The sequence below is a fragment of the Branchiostoma belcheri genome, unplaced genomic scaffold (genome assembly GCF_001625305.1).
Source record: "Branchiostoma belcheri isolate BF01 breed outbred unplaced genomic scaffold, Haploidv18h27 scaffold32, whole genome shotgun sequence".
Taxonomy (NCBI): domain Eukaryota; kingdom Metazoa; phylum Chordata; class Leptocardii; order Amphioxiformes; family Branchiostomatidae; genus Branchiostoma; species Branchiostoma belcheri.
The window spans coordinates 1,576,513-1,601,630 of NW_017803932.1; the positions used below are offsets into that span (position 1 = coordinate 1,576,513).

Genomic DNA, 25,118 nt, shown 5'->3' on the forward strand with positions numbered 1-25,118 from the left:
CTATTCCTTTAATCCTTGTACAGGTTGGCTCAAGACAGAGTGAGGTGGACCCCACAAAGTAACAATTATTCTAACGGTTTCACCAACGGCTTTGGAGGGCACATCAAAAACCGGTTCTTCCTGGACAGCTCACAAAGCCCACCAGATTCCTACAGGAGCAAGTCTGCGTCAGAGAAGCCCAGTATGTCGTCTCAGGACAAAAACATGAACATTCAGTACGACTCACCGAGCATGTACAGGTTACTAAGGTCCTCGCGTACCTTCAGGTATAACGTTGAGATTACCCGGCCGATAGGGACTATCAGTCGAGCCCCAGATGGTCGCTTCATCTTGGGTCAAGATAAGAGTGTTACAAAAGAAAGGCGACATTCGCCATACCAAACCAATGACATCCTTCCCGTGCCACAGCTTGTCCCACCAGGCAGGCCTTTCCATATTTCTAGGGACAGTTCGTTCTGTCCAGTACCACGACTACAGAACACATTCCGACCAATCCAACAGGAGGAGGTCACACCCTCCCCGACCAGCAGTGACGGGAGCTATGGGAGTGGTCACAGTTCAGAGGTTAGGAGGGCCCTGGTTAAACCTGCTTCTAGCAGAAGTCCTGCTAAGTCGTCTTCAAATGTTCCGCCAAGTCGCTCGTCGCGTTACTCAAGAGGATCACAGCGAGTTGTTTCGGCAGATGTCCACAGTAGTCCTGAGTTATTTCACACCGCACAACCTGCTAGATATCGCAGCATGCCAGGTCAAAGTCTGCAAAGGTACCCTAGCTCAGCTACCAGCACCAAGTATCCCAGCAGTGGTCTGGGGAGATATTCGGGTGCTTCCAGGACTTCATTTGAAGGGATACCTATGCAGCACTATTTGAACACCAGACCCCAGAGCCACAGTAGCACCTCCAGTAGAGAATCCCATAAAGTCTACCCTGTAGGGCCACCAAAGCCACCACGGCATCAGGCCTTCCGAGAACCTGCCTTTAGAGTGTCTTATCCTTATGTGCCAGAAGACAGTGGATTCCCTTCGAGTTCCCAGGTAGATTTCTTAGATAACCGCCACAGTGCACCAGTTGAGACATTGTCCGCTCGACGACTCAACCGCGTCTTCCACAGTACTCCACAGAGCAGCACGTCGCAGCTGGACCACTCAGACTTCACCTTCGGTTCCGAGCAAACTCTTACTGAAGAAGACAGTGAAGACAAGTCCTTCAAGGGGAGCAATGCTACGTTGGTAAACGAGATATTCACAGAAAAAAAGCCAAAGGCGATTGAGGTTTCACCAGGCCGTGCAAGTTCTGCTAGTGCCAGCAGTGGCCGGGGAAGCAAAACTTCCACAGTCGCTATCTCGCGAGGTAGCAGCTTTAGGACAAGTGAAGGATATACCTCACCCGACCATGATTCCCTCAGTAGTGGGTTTGTAAGTAAGAACACGTCCCACACCACAGCTCAGGGGTCTCGTGGTTACAGCAGTGATAACATTAGCGGAGAGGACGGCCCATTCGAGTCTACTAGTTCTGAACAGTCTCCAGTCTCAGGGTCCACCCCACACCCCACAGATGCAGATGAACACTTTGAATGGGACAGTACAGAGCCACTGGGCTCAAACATTCTCCAGGCTGTACAAAGATACATCATTCAAGGCAAGAGCCCCTTACCAAAACAGAAGCCTCGACAGACCGAGTCAAAACTGCCCGGTCCTCGTGAAATTCGCAGACATCGAAGGATATCAAGATTTTCTGACGTCGACGCACGGTGTGCTGCTCTCAAACAGGAGTTCCAAGAGTACAAACAGCGACAAAAGGAACTGGGAGAGGATCAGATGAACTATGAGCAGGAATATGAAAGAACAACAATGGTCTGATCTATACAGACTGTGCTGTGCACACTGTCTGGTAACTGTTGTTTGGTCTATACCTGATGCATGAAGCATCTTATCACAAAAAAAACCTGCACCTAACACCTACATAATATCATTTTAAAAGACTACCTGTTTTGAATGGGTAGCTGAGAATCTAGCTTTTACAGAGTACAGTGAATGGTTGTTACATTTGGTTTGCCCTGAATGTATCACTATAATGAAAATATGTGGCAGAATATTGTTCCTGGATAGTGGAAACTTTGTTGTTGCAAAGATCCATCTGATGACACTAGTCTATTTTTATCTATTATTACAGACAAATTATCCATGTACATAGATTCCTGATCACTGTAGAGTACCTCCTTAGGATATGTTTACATTCAAAGTATAAGTAGAGAATCAATATATTTACCTAGAAGCTCTATTTTTTATGAATTGTATGCTTATATGTTGTCATATATGATTATCAGATTTGTTTATCTTTGCTTTTGTTTGCTGTTTTGCCTGTGCTTTGACTTTTGAATCTGAAGAATTCCTCTGTCCCATGGGACCAAAGGAAAGCAAGTGAAATTGGACAAGTTTTCAATAGACCTGTTCACTTCTATTTTGGCAGAGACATTCATTCTATGGGTGACCAATATAGGAAGTCAGGACCATGGGATTCTAGTGATCCTGATAATTGAGTATTTTTATCACCTCTAAACAGCAAAACAAGAAGTTGTTAGCTAATATTGTTATTATTTATAAAATGTGTATGAATTGTCAATGCAGTGGTACAAAAAACCAAATTGATACTTTGTGAGGAATTGTATTCCTGTTGAAATTCTGAAGAAGAAATTGAGGAAAATACTATGTAATTAGATTACTTAATACAGAAATTAAGAACATCTCAGGATCAATGATTATCATATTTTCTCTTTTGACCAAAAAGAGTGGTGCCAAGAAAGCAGTACAAATTAGACAATAGTACATGTTTTTATCAACATAACAGCAGTTATGTTTATGTTAGACGATAGAAGAAACTTCAAAATCATTGATTCAAATCAATTTCAAACCTCACAGTGTATTACATATTTGAATCCTCAGTTAGCAGTTAAATAGTTAATGTGTGGAGGTTGGTTTGTGCTGTTCTGAAATTATGCATTATTTTTGTGTGAGAATGGTTTGTTAACAATTGCCTGAAAATATCTAGATGTTCTGTATAGTTTTTTAGATGTTTATATGTTTGTATATTTAGAGTTGTTTTATTCCTTTTGTCATGTATATGTACTTGAAACATCTGGGTTTTTAAAGGAATATTTTAAGGCTGTTCAACCTTTGAAGAAGTTGTTTCAAACCCCTACACTGCCTGAACCTGTGACAAATACAAAATATGGTGCCAAATTCTAAGTCAGTAACTGCAAGGAGATATATAAAATATGCAGCTAGGTCTTTGAGCTTGTAAAAGAAACTATGCATTCCATGAGCAGTGTAGCTTGTTTTATGTATAGATTGCATTGATAGGGATAAAGTCTAGTACCTATGTATTCATGCATGTAACAAACATTAGTTAAGTTTATTGTGCTTGTATATTTAGGAAGTCTATTTATCATATCTGTGAAAAAATGGCTCGGTTGATCCAACATCAGACAAAACCTCAGATCTTGTAAAGTTGCATTTTGTGATTAAAACATTGAAACTCATTGCTCTTATACATTGGTTTCGTAATTGTTTTTTGTGTAAGTCCCTTCCTAAACTAAACAAACCAATTAATTTGCCCCCCATAACTCATTTTGGGACAGTGACATGAACACTGAGCCAACTATCCCTGTCCTAGGTGCTGAATAACATTCACACTGAGCCAACTATCCCTGTCCTAGGTGCTGAATAACATTCACACTTTCTGCTAAGTATAATGTCCTTGGCAGATACTGACATGATGCTCCTGAAGCACCGATCGCCTAGTGAAAGGTAAAAAGGTTCTTAAACTAGTAGCCTGCATCCACCATTACATGTACAAACAAGCTGAACCTGACTGCCACAGTCTAGCGCCACACAGTGAAGGGTGTAGGTACTGCAGCCACTGGCTTCCGTCCGACGTACACAATCTGGCAGCTTCTACACATGACATTGTCGGACCGTGCCTCATCTGAGGAGAAACGGGTCTAGCAGCTACAGTATGTGTGTAGAGTTAGTTCATTAAGGAATTATTCAAGTTTAAAAAATGAAATTTCCCAAATTCTAAATCCTTGATAGGAGATAACTTTGAACTATATTGTTGTTTTGTGAAAATACCAGGAGATTAAAAAGACTGCAGGGACCCTTGTGTGAGGGAAGGCTTTCCATGCATTTAATTGTTGCAACAGGAAACATTACATACAGATTACATACCCACTGTCCAAAAACTCCATATAGTAATATATGACTTATCAAAATTAGTCATTTCCAAAAGACATGACACACAACAGTGCATTGGCGGTGGTATGAGGTCACCAAATCCTTGTGTATTTATATTGAATCTTACTACATGTTACATAAATTTACAGTTAAGACGACAACTCTGACACACAAGTTTTCGGCAAAAACGAGAGTATATACTTTGACTGAATCTTGCCCTGGAATGAGTTTGACATTTGGGCCATTTATAGAATAGTAGCTCACTTGGACAACCTTTCTAATACTACTATTGTCTCAAGACGACATCCTTCCTTTTCATGACAATCAATATTCATTGTAAAACACATACCATATCTACCCCTGACCCTAAAATTTAACTACACATTGAACGGAGAAAAATACAGTACCCATATACAAAATGTGTACATCAAAAGGTGCTGAAAGAGAGCAGGATATACAGACAAAGTTTTGAAATATAAACATCCACCCAACATATTCTATAGGAATACATACGAAAGCTAAAATTGCACTCATATACTAATTCCCCCTTGGCTCCTATTGCATTGCAACATTCCAGCAGTAATGTATAATTATGTAACAACAACTTTAATATAATATCATTTTATACTATTTTCCATCTGTAGCTTATGATAGAGAAGAAAATGTACATCCATTGTTCCTACATACTGTTTTTCCACCTTTCGACTCACAGGACAACTCTGCTCTACTGTATTCTCACCATACTTTCCACACACATGATCACAGTTGTAGCAGCAAAGACCTTTGAAAGAGATACTGATACACGTAACATAGAACAATCAGCCCTTCACAAGCCTTCAACAAACACGTGCACAATTCTGTATTTATCCTGGTCATTTCTCACTCAACAGCAGTGAGTTCATATCCTTAAATGTTACTCTGTTACAACATACATTAAATCTCTTGAAATGTTATATTTTTCGTATTAGTTGAAATAGATTATTTAGATTGCACTGTGGATTCCTTTTGTGAGACTTCTGTGCCAAGATGACATTATAGAACCATAGACTCTCGTTAATATATGTCTTTTGGGAACATTGCAGTAATGTTACAAGCACATTCTAACTTTATAGTTTACAAGATTGGTTCCTGGGTATACCTACATGTGTGCTACCGCTGCTTTTTGACATAACTTCTGCTATGAGCATGTTAGCCTTGCTAGTTCTACACCCCAAATCAACATCCATGCAGGATAAGTATCAGTACTTGACAATGTTGATAAATTCTTCAACAAGTATCAAATACACTACAGGTTAGCTATTTCTATGGTGCTACCAGAGAAATTCATGTTGAAGATGACCATAGCAAAACACTTATTGCAACAAGTCTCTCTTTTTTGCATTGCTTGAGTCTGAAGTGTCTCAAAACACTGTAATAATGTGGTATCTTTGTGCATGTTGGGGTTTTTGTCTCAGCTAAGCATGCTTTACTGCACCAGCCAGTTTGCATGTAGAAACTGTACACAAATACACTGGTCAGTTATCTCTTCAGTTATTCACATTGTTGGAAATTAACCTTGTTTCCTACTTCCTTAACTATTACTACTATATGTGTCAAATTCTTGCTAAGGGATATTTTTTGGTGGAATGATACAACCTACAAGCTAAGATACCCCCTATCCTTTTTTACCAATATACTACACACTACAATTGTTACTATGTATTTTCCCTATTTAGCCACACACTTTTAAAACATTTCAGGTCCCAAGCAGGTGTTCCAAGATGGACATTCCAGATACTAGTGCTAACAGGTGGTAGAATGTTACAGCTCTGTTGTCAGCTCCAAATCTGGGGTGCATAGCTAAAAAGATTTAGCTAAATAGGGAAAATATAGACTCTTAGAGCACCTTAATACAGTTCCAGGAAATGTTCCTTGTTGTATAAGGCTTCATTTGCAGTGTGATAAAGTTTGTATAGTAAAAATATTTTTGTGTGTGTGTGTCTTTCCAAACAATTTTTTGGAAACATGGGAGCCAAAATGTCTCCAACCAAATTAATGATTCCTACTTTGTGGTACATACGTGTAAATGTAGAGTGCTATAAAATGGTGACACAATGCCAAGTGCAATGGCACAGTTACATTATTGTTGTTTCGGCATCATACACACACGGTACAAAAGTTGGTCTCATATGAAGTGCTGACATCAGCATTATTGCATGGACATGGACTTTTCTTCAAAATGCTGTAGATTAGCTCAACCTAACAACAACCAAACTATGTTGGGGTTCTAGAGCTCTTTTCAAAGCTACACTGCCTGCTTAAATCTAACACAGCTCCAAGTCTTTTTAGACTTCCAATTTGGCAAGCTAGAAGAATATTGGCCCAGTATATGAATCACATACTGCAGAAAAATAGTACAAAAATGTATATCAAGCCCTGTTTCAATCATAACTGTTACAGCAAGCTGTACACTCTTTGATTTAAAGAGCAAAAAAATTCTTAACAGGCTTAATTTTGTTCCAACCAGTGCTATGGTAATAAGCAGATCTCTAGAATCCTCAAGACTGGAGGCTAAGCTAAACAAGTCATAGAATTTCTGTTCAATCGAACCACATGGAAATGACATGTTTAACATGATAGTTTCCTAACATGACTGCAAAAGGTGTTCAAAGATGCAGATGCTTTTTACCAAATGACATGGTATGCATAATATCTCAATGCATGGATGTTTGTATATTTTTCCTTGTGCAAAGCTTGGGGGTGTTCATAAGAGAATAAATCTTGAGGATATTATATAGCCTTCAACACATACATGTACAGTGTGTGCTTTGCATATGTTGAGGGTTCACCATGTTTACATGTGTCTCCAAGTATGCAGTTTCATCAATTTCATTCATGGCTGAAAATTTCCAAGAGACAATTCTCATACCTTATGCTGAAAAAGTGTGGACTAACAGTTTTTATTCTATTCAGTGGTCTTGCGTAGTTAAAATCTTAATATACCCGGTAGCAATACAGTGCAACTGTAGCATATCATCTTCTTGATGACCACATACTCTTGAATAGCAATGCCACCTGCTGGCTCCCCCTAGTATTACATCTGAAGTACATGATACCTCCTCTCAGGACAGATGGTGTTTAGAAGACAGGAATCTTGTCTCTTGGGGTGTAGTCTAGATCGTCATCCAACATTAGTAGAACCTGTTAAGAAAAGCATTGTTTTCACGATGTAGTTCAGTTTTTTTCTGCATACCGTATAAACTGGTTAACTACTTTAAGGTGTCACTGAATGAAATCAAAAAGTAAAAGCTGCCTAAGACTGCAGTGTATGCACACACTGAAATGGACACCTTCACTACAATCTTGTGCTCTGATTCAACGTAACATTAGAAATGACAGACAAAACTCAAGTACACTCCAGAACCAGCATACATGACATTGTACTAATTATTGATAAGAGCAGGGGTTCACACCTAGTACATGTATGTTTAACATTCGAATTATAGAATTTTCCACCCACACACCCAAAACAATACCTCTATTTTTCATGCAGGTAATAAACTTTGAGAGGTTAACTGACCAAGAATGAGCAGAACATGCTGATAGCAGACATGAAGTGCCAGATGTCATGGTCATCATAGAACCCCATCAGTACACAGTCCTTGTTGTCCAGTCGAGACTGGGCTGGTGTTTTCTGAGGAGAGGCAAAAAAAGAGTTAGGGAATACAGATATCATCCTAATGCCATTTGAAATATCAGAAGCATGGGACACCTGAAAATGATACATCCATGTCTATGAGGAATGATCAACAATGTCATATAGTCCAGTACTGTGATCATCAAAAAGCAAAAGAGATACAATAACTGAAGATAATATTAGAGGTCAAGGACCTGATGATCTGAAAACTGTACACTCTCAATTTGTTTCTCCATTATTCTAAAAAACATGTCAAAATGAGGCAGTGATTAGGGATATTATATAAAGGGATAGTGCAGACAACCTTTGAAAAAAATAATACTACAGTAACAAACCAATTGTGTTTGCTCTGACTCACACTTATACCAAACATAATTCACTTACTAATAGTCCACCATTCATTTAGTATTCATTCATATATACATTCAATCACAAATGGATTAGTTGATTCCTTCATCGCCCTACCTCCCATGTAGTGACTCCCTTGAAGAAGAAGGACAGAGCGAGCGTCCAACAGATCAGTGTGATGATGATCAGCCCTACAGTTACCCACAGGATACGCTCTCCACTCCGTAGCTACACAAGGATACAATAAAAAAAATTTATTGAACATTGATGATAATGTACATGAGGTAGTGGTATATAATACCAGTTACATACATATATGAGGTACTGTAAATCCATTAATATTCGTGGCAGCAAAAGTTTGCGGTCTGAGAAAAACGGACATGTTCATGGAAATATATACGTTCACGGTGGCGGCAGGTGCAGCAGAAATGAAGTCTTCAAACTATTTGTTCACGGTAATGATAAGTTTGCGGTACAGTGTTGAACAAGTATTTATTAGATTATTGGTCTCTATCAATGTAAGGGCCCAAGACTTACCTTCATCACGATGTAGAAGACGAAGTAGAGTAGGAAGTTGATGATGAAAATTGCCAACATGAAGGAGGCAAAGTCATCAGGCTGGGCCACTGCACCAAACAACGCTCTGGGGACACAAACAGATATTTTACTATCATTATTGGTATATTAAAGTCTTCAGCCTTGTTCCAAGGAATGAGCTGGCAGACGAAACGAGATAATTGGCAAAATCTTAAATCAAGTTTTATGTTGCAATAAACAATGCTCTGGGGTAATAGGTAAATATTGTGGGACAACATTAAAACTTAACTGCTGCTATTGTAAATTATGCAGAAATGTATGTTGTAAAATGTAATTATTATGATAGAGCCTAGTCACTCACGACAGTGTATTGGCCCACTTGGTCATCTGCGTTCTGTGCATCATTAAACATTTCTTATGACAATACAAAATGAAGGAAGTAGTGTACATGTATATACATACAGCGACCAGTTGATGATGTTTCCAACCAGAAGTAGCACAAAACGGTCCTGAATGAAAATAAACCACACAAGTCATCAAAAACCTACCAGTAATGATTTGCTAACTTTAGGACAAGCAGTATGTGCACAGCAGTACGTATCTTTTTAAAGATACTTGAAAACATCTCCAAAGTCTGTCTGGTGGTCTGATACAGAAAACCCCAACGGGCACCAAAATGCAAAATCTGTCTACTCGGCACCATACCGGGTATATGCAAGATAAAATGTGTACCTGTAGGCTAGCTGTCTGATGAGCAGTTTCCATTAAAGTCAGGAAAGATTACCCTATAGATTTCAAAACTTACTAATTACACTGTAGCACAATTATAGAAAACCAACCATCTCAGATTCCATTGAAATCGTTATTCCTTCTATGTGAGTGCGCTAAATTGATCAATCTACATGTAGACATCTCATGGTAGCTGTTGCATGTTGTACTCACCCAGTACATCGGTTTGGAACATTGCAAACAATCTGTTCTGATCAGGAGGTACATGCGATGGAAAATCCCCATGTCTAAATGAGAGAACACAGTTAACATTATTATATAATAATTTTATTATACAACTATCAAGTATTAAATGTGTACTAATAATATTTCCATTTCTTGACAATATTTATGATTTTTGCATGTGACAATAAAACTTTCAAATCTATACATACCTAGTAGGCAGTAGCATTCCAATACATGTTTGTGGCTAATAGTATGATCCCTGAAGTCAATAAGCTCATTCCTAGACTTTAAGCATCTAAATAACTTGTGCAAACAGTGTTCACCATATATTAACTAGTACAAAAATTTCAGGCAAAGTGACTAAAGAAAGACGTTGAATCAAAACCAAAAACAAGAACTGTTCCTGTCCTACCTAGTCTCCACCTGCCCATGTAGTACACCTGTGCAGTGAGGGCCAGGATAGCCAGCACATAGACAATAGTGAAGATGGCCCAGAAGTAAGGGGTGCCAAACACCTGAACACATGTACAGGGATGGAACAGTGAAGTTTACACACCATACAGGACTGTACAACACCAACACTACAAGATTATGTGGAAAACACCTAACCTACATGTAGTGGAAACAGTTGTTGGGTTGGTATCAGCTACGTTTGTCTAGCAATCGTGCAATTTTGGTAGAAACGCATACCATCAAATCTTTTAGGAAATATGCCATACATGGCATATAACTACCGGTATCTTGTTTATATGGCTTTCAGGATTTTATTCTGTGGAATACATTTTATAATTTCTTGATGTTCAACACCTGTTGAATGACCCTTCACTGAAAAACTATTAGAAGGAAGAGGGAATTCAGAAAGAACATGTTGCTACATGTTGCTACCCTTCTGAATAACTTGGAATTCTAATTAAAAGTAACATACAAATGTAACCCGTGGGATAGTATACTACTAGTAACTAACTGTGCATTGTGCACTTACCACTCCAATCACTGCAACAAAGATAACGATAGCCAGGCTGGCGTATGCTGCGTAGGCGTTGGCATTGATGTCAGGATGTCGTGTCTGGTAGAGTTTCAGCATGCCCAGTCCTCCAATGATGTACATGAAGGAGGTGTCTGTAGTATGGCATTGTACACATGCACACATATTGTTTAACAAGGCAGCATGTACTGGTATCACTGGGCCAGATTTTTATGTAGAAAATAATTTAGATTGCTTTCTTGTTACAGCCAAGGTTTCATAGTTTCAAGTCTATCTACATACATTTAAAAAAAAATTGGAATAGTCATACTTGGTCTTGCTCAATAACAAATAGTTTGCAGTGGGCTTTCCTTACCAAATTGGAAGTTGGAGTAGTTAGGACAGACGTGGTAACATCCACTCATCACCCCTTCCATCACAAGGGCAATGCCTGATAGTAACATAGGAAATTAGATAATGAACAGAATGATTCACTTCATGAGCCACATGCACATAGATGCATTAACTACATACCTAATGTAGTTAATAGCCTAATGACCCATTTTATCAAAGATGCAGTGTTGAATGTAATGTTGCTTTCTAAATACTATGAATGATATTGCCAGGCTCAAAATAGTTTATTATAAACATCTGAATCTTGTAACAGTCATTGCAATAATTACAAAAGACATTCCTCTTACCGATAGCATAGAAGAGACCAAAGTGTTTGGGGATGCCGTAATCCTGCAGTAGACATTAACATCCATAAGTCAATACACAAACCAAATAAAAATCATCCACTCAGTATTACTGCATGGTCTATGTCATTATAGCTTGTTGGGATACATGTAATCTGGTAAAGACGTTCTAACAATTATTGATTTGAGGTTAGTCCGTAGAAATCAAATTTGTGAAGGAGAAATTCATCCCATCCACAATTCATCTCTGCAAGGTCCCATCAACAGTTACTGTCTTAAATTAATTTGTCCGAGTTATTTCAAGTTAAGCTCCCCTTTAACAGCAGACAAAGCAGCTCCATAACTTACAATGGCATATCTGTCACCAGCATCCACCTTCTTCTGATGGGTGTAGTCCCTGTAAGGGATAAACAGCATCTTGTCTCACACTCTCACTACAAAGTATTTCTAATGATAATCTGTATATATCTTACAAACAAACAAAAAACTACCAATAATCAATAAATAACTGGTACATTTTGTAAGAATAGAGAATGAAAGTCGCCGGCAGCAGAACAACCGAACATTCAGTACCAGGGATAGCGTTGATCGATAGGAAAGGTGCCCTTGCAGGGCCATGTTCTGGGGGAGGCCCAAGACAAACATACAATAAACATTTTTTGAGGCAGTAATGCCATACAAACAAATGTTCCTTACCTACGGTACACAAGGATAAGAATGAGGACACCAAGCATGATGTAGCCAATGTTGCTGTACACGTTGTTGAAAGCACTGAAAACAACATTACAACATTAATCATTATGGCTGAAAGCATCTCCTAGTTGGCATGAAAATTAATGTCAATGGGGGGGATACAGTTAAGGGGTTGTGAATTAAAGTTGGAGATCCATAATGATGGTATCATACATATATATCATATAATATTCATCAGTGCCTTACGTGAGGTCCCCAGCAGGCTGTGCACAGAAAAAGTTGTAGTAACAAATGTCCTCATTGCCGGTGGTGTTCAACATCTGTGAGGACACATAAAATCAAGAACTGTTATTACATGGGAAAATGTACTCAACCTTGCATGGTATTCACAGATTCAGGGAGTGAAAAGGGTCAGGTGTAAAGTCCAGCCCTATGTTCTCCTCTTGCTAAATTCTAAGTTGAAGGCAAGCTTTCAAGCTGTTTTGAAAAAAACAATAATATATGAACAGCTATAGCACTAAATTGGAACTGGCAAGGAAAATACATGTATGTGCTTGTTTTGTACACAAATGTACATGTAGAATCGTACCTTCTGGTAAGTGATCACCAGTTGTATGACAGGTAGAGCATAGAACACTGAGATGGTGAGCAAGTTCCTGTATGTGGTAAACACAAGAGAGAAATCAGTACTGATGCAGTTCTTTTGCATGCACAACTAGTGAGTACTTTATCATATAACGTGAAGTAGTACAGTAACTGTGTTCACATTTTCTTCTTCAGAATCCTAAAACTATTATCTAGAATTATTGGAAAATAACACACTCCTCTCAACTTAAGTTCTCCTATAAGTGCAAACCATAAACACTGTGAAGTTATTCCTGTCGACGAGCACCTACCAGCTATACAGGTTGTACTTCTGACTCAGGTGGCGGTGGTCTTTTCTAGCAAGGTCCGCAACATACAGGAAGGTCTGCAGCAAAAGGGGAAGGATTATAAAATGAAATTCAAGACTTCAAAACAGTCATGTAACTATGTTTGATTTTAAAATTGCTTGCACAAAAGTGCATAAAGTCATTCAAGGCTGAGAAGGAGAATAATATCAGAAATGGCCAGAATTGTTTTCAAGACCTGTTAAATGACCATCAAAATGTGTATGTAAACACTTCATTCTAATCTACTCACAGAAATACTAGTAGGTACATCAGAATGACGTATGTACATTTACTATTACACAGACACACACACACACACACACACAGTTGGGTAAAATAGCCTTATATAGCCTCATAATACCGTACTAAATTAAGCTAATACTCTGCCCTGGTTTTGAGACACATATGTGAAAACTACATGGGGAGATGAAACCTGCATGGTGACTGTTTCTGACCTTGGTTCTGTAGATGTCCTTATCCTCATCTGCATCATCCAGCATGTCAATGTCATCCTCCATGGAGCTGTCCGACAGGGTGTGCACCATGGGAGGTTTGGGGTAGGACTTGGGCTGGGCTGGCCGGGGTGGAGGGGGGTTGGGAGGGATGGGGGGACCGTTGGGTTGGTCAGTCGGGGGAATGCCAGGTTTGGTCTCAGCAGGCTGTTCTCCCATGGTGTAGGGGTCGGTAGCTGAGGAATTTCAGACACAATAACAATGTTGTACTCAAAACATTAAAATAAAACATTAATCTGACCAACACAACTGTTTCAACCATCTCTCATGTTTAGATTATAGTTAGGGTTAGAAATATGCCATTTATGTGTCACTAATTTATATCTTGGGATTATACTGTACATACCAGTATTCAATGTTAATCTGTTCATGCAGTGTTGCTTTGAAATTATTTTCATACTGTCCACCTGCATTCATTTGAGATTCATTTGGGAATCTAAATATAGACTATACAATAAACAAATAAATAAGCATTCTAACTGGCTCTTCTCTATCAACAATATCTGATATATCATAACTTTAAGGTTTATGGTGGTTGCCATACCCTCTACCCAACACCATATATATATAAGTTACACATCAGACAGAATTACACACTTGGTTTATTAGGCGAGATGTTTGCCTCTTTCTGTGAGCTGACTGAACCATTGTTGGACAACTTTTTGCCCAGTATGGTAATGTGGTTCAGACTCAGTCCATCTGTGAAAGCAGTGTCCAGCACTGATGGCATTTTTACTCTGTCCCAACCTTGTTAACATAAAGAAAAGAAACGCTTTCTGTTAACAAAAAAAGTAAAGTTGAAAGAAAAATACAGGGACATCTTGTACAAAAACAAAACATGCAATACTTAGTCTAATAACAATGAAATAAATGAGTGTGATTTTATTTATCCTCCTGGAAAAACCTACTCATATGCAAGTCAAAACAGAATTCCCAACCATAGCAAAATGTAAACAACAGTGTACACATGTCTACATATTAAGTAAATGTAACCCCAGCCTGTACATGTCACTCACCGGTGGCTCCATAGTTTGGTTCTGTTCTCTGAGCATTGATGGGAGCTTCAGCATTGCTTGCTGCTGCAAAGAAATATGATTGGATTATGATCTTACTTCAATCAATTTATAAATCAGATGAAACTGTTATTGCATCTTACAACCATGCAGATTCATGTAGAAGTGTTCTATGTCACAAAGTTTACTTTGAAGCTATACATTATTATCACAAAATGTGGTTTTCAGTTTGACTATTTGGAATAAAACTTTTTTTAAATACTAGTATTCATAGCCAATCAGATCAGATGATCAGCCCTACTAAACAATTGTATGCCAAAACACATGCAGGGTAACCAGACAATAATAAGGTTACAGGTTTGATAGATATGCATGTTATATCCCCATAGAATGCTAGACTTGGATACATACATGTATGCCTGTACAAAATTTGATGTATGAAGCCACACCACAACCTTACAGCTCATCCACTAATGTTAGTTTGTTAATTGCTAATGGGCTTGTCAATGTAAAGTTCAACATACCATGTACAGTATCAGGTAACTCAAAGATATTTGTTTAATTTTGACACACATACAGAAACATCCAAGCTAAGCCATCAAAAGCAAATATCTACTTTTTATATTAAATAGATGTCACACTTGACTATTGAAGAAATCCTGCATCCAGTTCTTCAGTCAAACACAAGTGAACCAAAAAAATTTAAAAGGCAAGACAAGGCCAGAGTTTCTTCTTCATGCAGTTCATTTAGCTTTAAAATTACAGCATGGAAAGAGAGTGAGAGACCACATACGCTGAGTGATCTGGAAACCACCTAGATAGTAAAGCGTGAGAAAGAAGAAGCAGAGGTGAGAAATTATTTATAAGTCATAAGACAGAAGTGCATCTTAATAAGATAGCAGTATTGGTTGACAACAAGCCTGTACGTTAAGTCATGGGCAACAAACGTGCCTCAAAATTTTGAAAAGATATTACTCTGTCAATAAATACAAGGCAGACTTGTCAGAAGTACTTAGTATATGTACAAGCACTACCATGGGGATATGCATGGACATGTACTACATAATTGCTGTCTGTCGATACAGCCAACAATCACCTAATGTTACAGTACAGGTTTTGCCAAATTACCAGTGAAGTACAAAAATGTAACAATCATCCAGAAATCTACTTCTTCTACATTAAACAAATTACCAAGCAGTCATCCCTAGCACAGGCAAGGTAAAAAAATCACACGTCTGGTGACCTTAAAACTAAAGTTAGTTTAGGGTTAATTTTGCATTCTAACAAAAACAGTGCAACCTTACCACCAGTGACACTGAGAACAAAATCATCTCATTCCCAACCTATTCCAGCATAGCCTGCTCCGTGGAGAAGAGTCATGGAGACCATGCAATACAGGGACGATGCACATGCACAGGTAGGACAGAATAGTGGGGTATCATAAAAAAGAAAAAACATAACAAACAAAAAGTCACATCACATCACATCATAAATAAACAACAAAAATGTACATGCTGGAAATTCAAAACAATACTTTGTGGGAATATAGTTACTGTTTTAAAATTACACTACACACATGCTAAAGAAATAGGTGGGAAATTTGGAAATATTTTCTGTTGTGCCCCAACAGGAAAATCTGGTAAAATCAATGTAATTTGTTTCACCTTGCTCCTCAGGTCTTGGTGCCAACCCTTCCAGCTCTGCATTCCTCTGTCTGAAACATTACAGGCAAGAGTATTGAAATTAATAATGATAGGCGAAAAATTTTCCTGGTGTGACTTTGTGTCTAAAGTTAGCTGCCCTAAAGAAGCTATTTGTTACTTATCCTAGCTAGGTCTTAACACAGCATGTCGGCAGAACATACTGCGCCTGCACGAAACCCCAATTTTTCAGAGTTTTCATTGGATTTTTGAATCCTTTGAATTTTTGAAGAATTCTGCCTGTTGCAGGGGATATCTCTTCTGACACAACATTTGGAAACTACAGACGGGATGTTAAACTTATATACGCAAGTACTACCTTGTATGAGACGTTCTGCCGAATTGCTATGCACAATACATTACGGGTTTCACGCAGGCAAAGTACATTCTGCCGACGTGCTCTATAACACATAATGTTACATGTAATGACTCACCTGATCCACTGAATAAAGAGAACCATGAAGGTGACGACATAGAACAGCACAAACACCAGGATTCCCACAAACACTGCTGTCACGTACTGGGAATCTATGTAGAAGTCAAAAGGAATTGAGGAGTGACTGACAGGTGTACAATATACAACAGTACAAAGTGGTAAATATAAACAATCAATACATTTCTTGAATGTGGAGGACCAACAACTTTAAGACATGTGTAGTCCATTGGGATTCAAGGAAAAGAAAAACTGACATAATGTCAATTCCCCCGTAAGATTCATAATGTAATAACCACACCTTCAGCACCAAGGACAAGACTTACCTTATAATCTTTTAGTTATATCTCAGTGAGTTATATCTCACTCCCAAAGCTAGGAAGGGAAATGTATTAAAACATTTCATTCATACCACAGACTGAAATATATTGCTACTGGTTGTGTCTCTTCTCCTCCTCCACAGAAATGTACATGAGATCTAGAACCGCAGGACCAAATGAACTCACCTGTAATAGACGGCCCGACCACGACATTTACTTCCTTCACACGTCGCATCTCGAACGCTGTAACCAAAAGTACACCTAACTGGTTAACATCATCACAGCAACCGATAAGTGGTGACAACTGTCGTATTGTCATCATCATTATTTCTGGCATGTTTGCAGACCCCCCTTTCCTTTCTAGACATTAGTCTTCCAGAATGTACAGTATTCCACTAAGATACTTACTCATTACATATTTTCAATTTTTTCATTCAACCACTAATCATCATATCTTTTTTAGTTAATTGATGACATCTTGAAAGTGTAGGGAAGACAGTGAAATATCTATGCTGAAACAGAATACATTTGTTTGTAGATAGCTGGCTCCCTTTTACCAAATTGTTATCACGTACCATATTGCCTAAACCATAACAGATAACAGGCATGTCTTTTTTTTTCCTTTTTATTTCATTCAGCAACTAATCATCATATCTTTATGAGTGTAGTGATTATATCTTCAAAGGGTCGGGAAGACATCTATGCTGAAACAGAATAAATAACTGACTCCCTTTTATTAAATTTTTATCACATACACATTGCCTAAAGCATAACAGATAACACTTGGCATAACTTTTTTTCCTTTTGGTGTCCTTCAAGTTGATCAGTTGTTTCAGGTTTTTGCATTCTTTCTGTTTTTGAAGGGGAGGATACCAGCTGTTGCAGTATTAAAACAAAAAATACTAAGGACTTTGATGATGTTTTATGGAGAAGAAGTCCCCCTTACCTTCCTCAGAGGGATAAGCAGGCTGTATGGTCTCCATCTCACCAGTACAGTCAGCATCCGTAGCCTTCACCACCACCACCACATAGAACTCTCCATTAGGGAAATAACTCCTCTGCAAGATGAAACAGACATGAAGTGTCATTCTGTGACCTTCCAGTTCACTCCACTCCATCTTGACTTCACTCAATTCACCCTCAAATTTCAAATCAAGTCGCACAGCTGTATTCCAGTCACATTTGTGACCACTTAAGTTGCAATCTCGAGCCCTGAAATTGCACGTTGCATGTGGGTATTTTGAGCTTTGAGTCCAAATGTTGATGGAAACGACACACTTTGCTTCTGTGATGCAGTCAGTTTTTTTGCAGGTCTGAATTTGTCTAGATTAAAGCTATCTACTAAATGTACTTACCTGTACCGTGATGGCGGCCTTTTTCATGAATGTCTGATAGATTCCCACAAACTCGATGTTTCGGTCCAAGTCGTATACTGGGCACTGGATAGAGAAGGACAACATTTCACATCACGTCAAATGCTGTTCAATCATTTAGACAATCTGAGATAGCAGACTTCACCCCAGCACAATGTTTGAAATACACTGCAGCATACTTCGGGTAATTAGAAAGTCAAAAAGGTTAGAAATTGTTGGAAATAGTTACTAATCTCAAATACATTTGCTTTCAAACATGTTATAAAACATCCACACCATAATGTGGCCTCTATTGACATTGTGTTAAAATAACATACAATAACAATAACTTGCAATAGACTGACAATCATGCTATGTTGTTAGCATTGCAGCTGGAAAAAAACAATACGAATTCACATCACATGACAGACCCACCTTGATTGGCTGAAGGGAAAAGACGGCACACAAACTATTTGGTGATGAAACTTTCACCACCACCATGTCCAGATCAGGAGGCATCTTGTATGCATAATACTGGGAGAGAATAGAGGAATTTTTTTGTTTTATTGTCTTTCCAATATGATTTTCATAAGATTACTTCAATTACACTTATAGTTATGTCATACATGTATGGTTTGCAGGACCTCCTAATTAAATTAATCAGATATACACTACTGTAACTATGCAGTACTAACCTGTGGTTGGGAAGGTGATACAAGGAAATTTCGAGGTTGTCCAGTGCTGAAAGGTATGAAAACAAAATAACATGAGTTACTGATAGTCAATGATCTTTGTAATCTTCAAAAGCCTGGCCTTGTCTATTTATGGACAAACAAATGTCTCCTTCAACAGTGTGACACTAACCTCAGGATAAAGTCGGTGAGAATGGTTGCGTTGACGCGGTAGTTCAGGGCGGTGGGTGATGCCGCCGACACTTCCAGATACACAGTCTCCTTCTCGTCCTTCACACCCACCTGCAGGTGGTCCATGGGACACAGCGTACGGCTCACCTTGTCGTATCCATAGCTACAAGGTTTTAAAAAAAACATGACAATTGATTATCAGTACACCGTACAACAATATGAATTCTCTAAATGATCAAGCAGCATTCCCTTCATTATCAAGTTCATATCGAACTTCCTTGATTTAAAATCTGAGCAAAAGAAAATGTTTTCTGAGAGCAAGTCTTACATTACAACAAAATTACAAATTGGACTATCAAAAAAACTGTCTTCACCTACTTGCATATTGATCAATAGTTCAATTCTCCAGTGTCACTGATGAAAGGTGGTGGATGCTACCAGCTGGAACGTCTGACCGTTTCCAAAATGAGTAACTGTTTTTTTGGTGCATCTTTTGCATTTTTCCCAAATGAACACTCATTCATCAGTTCAACCATTGTTCATTAATCCATTCGTTTGATACTCACATGCCTCTGATCATGAGGGGCACCTGCCACGACAGGATGCCCCGCTGTTGTCGCACCACGAACAGGAGAGGGTAGTCCTCCGTCGCCCCTTCACTCTTCACCTCCACACGGATGGCACGTGGGGAGGACTGAGAGGGAGTAAAACATGATATCAACCCTCACCTGGGTGAGAACGTCATGGGTTTGAATCCACTGGTGTTCCTCATACCTATATGCACACTACTGCAGTCCTTCTAATGGTTCCGTATGCAAGTCTGAGGAGAGCCATGTCTCAAACACATAAAATAATCCACCATTTTGTAAATGTTATCAATACATATGAAAGGATATGCTGCAGTGAATGTTGATCCATTACTAGTAGCTTATTTAGTCCTGTCCAGATATAGTCTTGTGATAACAACTATCTAGAATAAAAAAAGTTGATAGGTCATTGTAACAGATGATAGCTGAGAGTACCACATAATATTCTTCTGTGACCTTATCTTATAACTTATAAGCTGTACCTCTGTGAAAATCTAGATTTCTTTTCAATGTTGATACTCCATTTCTGCATAATTTTTAAAAATCCTAGACCCAACAAATTCAACTGTTGTGGCCTTATGATTGCCTGTCAGTCTGAATCACATTGTTGCCCCCACAAGAAGATCCTCTCTAACTGGAACAATCCCACACCATGAATGTTTGATGAGCGTGGTAACTAATAAATTATAGATCCTAGATGGGAGGTTGAAATGCTAGCGTACCGCACAATTAACAGCAAAATTGCTCCCTTAAAGAGCATTTAATCAACTGTATGAACACATCAGTAGCGTATGGAAATGGCACATGAACATTCATGTCATAGTATTGCAACTTTGCCAATAGGATCTGTGTGTGTGTGTTTGTGTGTGTGTGTGGGCTGTGAGCAATTAAATTGAGATATTGTGGCTGAAATCGAATAATATTTAACATCTACTCTCAGAATACCACCACGTATATGAGTGAAAAGCATTTTGAAACATATAATAAATGATACCAATTAAAAGATCATTGTGATAGAATTGCACCGCCGGTATAAAACTGATAAAAGGAAAATCTAAAATTGTTGGTGAAGTTCCTGAATTTCAGCCAAATTACAATAACTAAATTACTAAATAGAATGATTTGCAATTAGATTGGAAAAGATCTCACGGGTCATGATGCCAATCAGTATGTCTTATTAACAGGCACGCACAGCTGCATTTTACCAATTTTTTTGTCGCTGCATTTCTAGAAAGGCCATGGCATCAAGCATTTTCCATCACAAGACAGATGAAATTTGTACACATCCATGACTGACTCGAGAATGCCCTCAATTTGCAGTCATAAAATCCTATCTATAATTGCAAATGTAGCCTGGACCCTAATCTACACTTCATCTACATCCACCCCATCCAATCTCACAAAAAGGAAGAGAATTTCCACACTAAAGGAGACTAATGGTGCATTAGCAGGGATTGGGTGGTATCAACATGGTCAGTTTTATCAAACAGCATGCAGCAGTGCAAAGCTTATTACACACTGGTGCATATCCTAACTGCACTTATCTAGGTTTTCTGGGTGCTGATGCAATCAGAAAAAAAAGACAATTAAATACCAATGAAACAACCATTTCTTATCATCATCGCCCATGCGCAAAACAATCTGGAAACTCTATTTCATTTTATGACTGACAAAAACTACCAATGTCATCTAATTTTGTACAATGTAGGTTGAAAACCCTTTATCCTGACACTTATGCGGATTGGATACTCAAAGCTGTATTGATCTTTATGGAAGTTATGGGACATACTGAATGATGACAGAGCACTTAGTCTGGAGAAACAAAATGGCAGTCCACAGTGGAGTCTATCTAGTGACTAAATCTATTTCAAAAGGACTTTTAATATTATTGGAGGGCATTCAATGACAAGTTAGTTTGGAGCTACTTCTACATTACATGTACTTTACTCTTTCTTTTTTCCATCAAAATGTATACCATTTGATAATATTCAATCATGCTTCATAAATGTAATTAACTGACCACAGGGGAAGGAGCTACCGGTGTTCCTGAATCTTAAATACGCTCTGACTCATTGAAAGAGGATGCAAAGACATTGTGCCTCAGAATGAAGAAGAGTAATTGTGTGAAATGAATTTGGCCAGTGAAACACAGCTGCTACACATTCTAATCTAATCAGAAAGCAACGGGGACGTCCATGGCTTAAATAATGACAGAAGATACATGTAGACATGTACCATCATTGTAACTAAAGATGCCACTTTTGTTATACAACAGAATGATATACATAAACAGATTGAGATAATTTTTGAATTGTGGATATGTCATATAATACCTAGCTGTCTTTTGATGGAATTTTACAGCTGTCATTCTTTTGAAGCCTCGGTGCAAATTGTAATGAAAAATTATACATGACAAATGTGACCATGCATTAGGCTTAGCTAGGTTAGCAAGTGTGACAAAACCTATGGCCCGTTGAATAATTTATCTGTAAACCAACATTACATGTACAGTTTCAATGTTCTGGGGATGCCAGGAGTAAAGGTTAACCCAATCCTTTGGGATGAAAAAAAAATTGCAGGTGCTAATCTTTCTGTCTTATTATTCCATATTACTTGTATTCAATTCCTTTTTGTTATTATTTGTTTGTTGTTATTTTTTTTTCCTCACCACCACCACCGGTCACGCTGGGGAACGACCACTTCCCTAAGCATTAGACCCCGCGAGGGGTATTGCTTAGTATTGTATAGAACTAGAACTAGAATTGTGCAAGCCTCTGGGATTACTGATGCTGCATTAGTAGATTGCTTTAAATTCTTAACAGTTGTTCTTTTATGTGTGTGTATAGAAATAATAATACAGTGTTGACTGTGATTTAAGTTACAACACATCTAGCTTCTTGCTTTCTCTGGTAAATTCTACATTTTCTGATGAATGAAAATGAGTCACAATGTAGTTGCCTTGGACCAAACAATCAGGCTTTCAGAGTTTGTCACAATCAAAGTTTTACCTTTTTCTTGGCAGTGTTGCTACATACTAAAAAATATGACATATGTCAATACATTCTTTAAGCCAAACCAACCAATCATGAGAGATGACTTGGAGCTGCTTTGACAGAACATTTAGCAATTTCACCTGCCAGCATAATCCATACATTGAATAATTCAATTTATTGAATTATTGAATCATTTTTATTGCAATGCATAATGCTGTGGGTTTAAAAATGCTTTTCCCATTATAATCCCAAATGAAAAGCAGCGTTAGCATTGCATTGTGTATGACCATGCCCAGCTAATAATAAGGTTCAGCGTTAGTGTTATTCCATTTGGGAATTCAATGCATGGCCTCCTTGAATACAGCATATTGATTTTCGGGGTGGGCTATCCGCGATGTGAATTGGGGGCCATTGGAAATTATGATTGTGTCATCATGACACAAAAGACAGTCGTCCCATCAAAGAACTACCTGTTCGAATTTGCAAAATATTATCACCTATGTAATAAAAAGATATATCTTCCAACCCGCCCCGCCCTTTTTCTCAGGTAAAAGCACTCCCTGTTGCGTCGAGAATGTCAATTTGTAGGTCCAATTAGCCCATATTTATTTGTGTTCTCTTCCCCTTTACGTAGAATATTCCTCTCACCTCATTCTGCATGTAGGTGTACCGGTAGATATCTTCCGTGCCGTTGAATACGGAGCCCTGGTAGATCTGGGTGAACTCTGCGGGAATTTCTTGCCGTAGCTCTCCAGTTTGTCTTCGGACCCTGGCCGGTCTAGCCCCCGAGGACACACCCCCGGACGTCTCGACGGTTGAGATCGCCGTTAAAATCGCTGCCACCAAGACCACAAAGGTGGCCATTTCCTAAAAGATATCCACTACGTAACCCTGCAGTCTAACAAGTGGTTTCTACATGTTCCCGAAGAATAAAAGACAGGTTTTAATGTTGGATCACTGCGCATCTCATTATGGAGATTCTGAATTCTCCAATTTCACTTCCGGTTTCTTTGCTCCCTCTACGTCATATAGTTTGGGGCCATTGATTGGGCAATACTGCTAAATTGTTTTCTCTGATTGGAGAACGTAGAGACAATCAATATTACTGTTAGAGCTTGCATCCTTCTGATTGGTCAGGAGAAATGACATTCGAATAAGCACCACATGGCTAGTGCGCATGTCCGAAAATGAGCATTGAGCAAAGGCATGGTTTGACCATACTTAAAAGAAGTTTTGAGTTTGACGTTAGTTCTTGACAGTTTAGAGTCTTCAAATACTGATGGAGAACCAACCGGCACCCCCAGAAATCCCCCAGCCGCTCATCAAGCTGGTGAGACTCATAACGCGGGGGTTTTATGGCATAGAACACGCGCTTGTTATGGACATCTTGGTTCACAACAGGTAAGACCGAGGTCCTTGGTATATGGTAAAGGCAGTAGGATTAATACCTTTTGACCCAAAATCTTCAGGGAAAAAAATATCTGTAGAGGGGTCCCCTTTTAATTTTACTACAATACACTTCAGTTATAAATTTAAAAGTCTATCTGATGGACATGTATTTACCTTTCAGGGGTCGAAATAACCCTCTGTGTGCAACTTGGTGCAAGTAAATTTGGTGTCGTGCAACTAATTTTTTGCCTGCTTGCACCATGGTGCAAGTTTGCTTTATCCACTGTTACTACCTGTAGAATTACCCAATAATATTAATTAATAAAGAACTGGAGTGGAAAGGAACAAAACCAGAATCCATGAAGTTTTTCTTCATTTTTTGTAAGTAACAGAAGGTTACTATCTACGTCGCTGCCAGCGGATGTTTCCCATCACTTCTGTATTTTTGGAGGGTGCAACTATTTTTCTTCCGGTGCAAGTATTTTTCTTTTCATTTGCACCAGTGCAAGTTGGCCCCAAAATCTATTTCGACCCCTGCCTTTAGTATTTTGCACATGAATGTAGTAACGTTATGTTCTTGTAGCTACAAATTATGTACGAGCAAGGACATTATACACAGTAGGACATTATACACTGTGTATAATGTCCTTGGTACGAGACATTCACTATTTACCTAACCATCCCTTTTGTTAATGGCAGGTATATCAAGGAAGAGGACCTACTAGAGAAACTGAAGTTTGAACGGAAACATCTGCGGATGATCATCACCCAACTTAAGAATGACCAGTTTCTCAAATCCCGTATGCGAATGGAGACCCACTCGGACGGGCATACCACTCGCCACAATTACTACTCCGTCAACTACAAGATGGTGGTCAACGTGGTGAAGTACAAGTTGGATCACATGAGGAGGAAGATTGAAAT

The 25,118-nt window shown here is 38.7% G+C and overlaps 3 protein-coding genes across 11 annotated transcripts in view; 2 read left to right on the forward strand and 1 right to left on the reverse strand.

Moving 5' to 3' along the window:
- LOC109474793 overlaps nucleotides 1-3,533 on the forward strand; it is a 22,696-nt gene extending 19,163 nt beyond the window's left edge. Inside the window, exon 18 of the mRNA XM_019775154.1 lies at nucleotides 24-3,533. Within this exon, the coding sequence (XP_019630713.1) occupies nucleotides 24-1,857 (1,834 nt within the window). The 3' untranslated portion in view covers nucleotides 1,858-3,533. The remainder of the gene's footprint in view (nucleotides 1-23) is intronic.
- A 634-nt stretch (nucleotides 3,534-4,167) lies between these two features.
- On the reverse strand, nucleotides 4,168-23,805 carry LOC109474819 (SID1 transmembrane family member 1-like). 9 transcript variants are annotated; one of them, XM_019775216.1, is made up of 29 exons: nucleotides 23,454-23,805; nucleotides 19,792-19,919; nucleotides 19,227-19,388; nucleotides 19,058-19,103; nucleotides 18,798-18,896; nucleotides 18,366-18,449; nucleotides 17,957-18,068; nucleotides 17,197-17,253; nucleotides 16,692-16,785; nucleotides 16,222-16,271; nucleotides 15,351-15,371; nucleotides 14,561-14,620; nucleotides 14,142-14,291; nucleotides 13,488-13,720; nucleotides 12,997-13,070; nucleotides 12,690-12,756; nucleotides 12,347-12,420; nucleotides 12,104-12,178; nucleotides 11,756-11,804; nucleotides 11,411-11,453; nucleotides 11,086-11,160; nucleotides 10,728-10,864; nucleotides 10,158-10,260; nucleotides 9,734-9,807; nucleotides 9,254-9,300; nucleotides 8,792-8,897; nucleotides 8,372-8,482; nucleotides 7,790-7,903; nucleotides 4,168-7,410 (listed from the first exon to the last, which is right to left on the reverse strand). In XM_019775216.1, exons 1-29 carry the CDS (start codon nucleotides 23,667-23,669, stop codon nucleotides 7,348-7,350), a joined length of 2,724 nt encoding a protein of 907 aa, XP_019630775.1. In that variant the 5' UTR covers nucleotides 23,670-23,805; the 3' UTR covers nucleotides 4,168-7,347. The 9 variants fall into 9 exon arrangements, with proteins under 9 accessions (XP_019630775.1, XP_019630774.1, XP_019630777.1 ...); XM_019775215.1 differs by having other exon boundaries at nucleotides 14,561-14,623; XM_019775218.1 differs by lacking the exon at nucleotides 15,351-15,371 and adding an exon at nucleotides 15,901-15,915.
- A 177-nt stretch (nucleotides 23,806-23,982) lies between these two features.
- Nucleotides 23,983-25,118, forward strand: part of LOC109474849 (general transcription factor IIE subunit 1-like) — a 5,604-nt gene continuing 4,468 nt past the window's right edge. Inside the window, exons 1-2 of the mRNA XM_019775299.1 lie at nucleotides 23,983-24,206; nucleotides 24,894-25,098. Of these exons, the coding sequence (XP_019630858.1) occupies nucleotides 24,085-24,206; nucleotides 24,894-25,098 (327 nt within the window). The 5' untranslated portion in view covers nucleotides 23,983-24,084. The remainder of the gene's footprint in view (nucleotides 24,207-24,893; nucleotides 25,099-25,118) is intronic.

Bases quoted from the DNA above. Each gene is read 5' to 3' on its own strand.
- LOC109474819 (XM_019775215.1), bottom strand. From the start codon at position 23,669: ATGGCCACCTTTGTGGTCTTGGTGGCAGCGATTTTAACGGCGATCTCA. The intron at 11,161-11,410 runs GTAAGAGGAATG...TGTTACTATCAG, and splicing joins TGGTCTCTTCTATGCTATCG to GCATTGCCCTTGTGATGGAA. The intron at 7,904-8,371 runs GTAGGGCGATGA...GCCTCTCCTCAG, and splicing joins AGGGAGTCACTACATGGGAG to AAAACACCAGCCCAGTCTCG.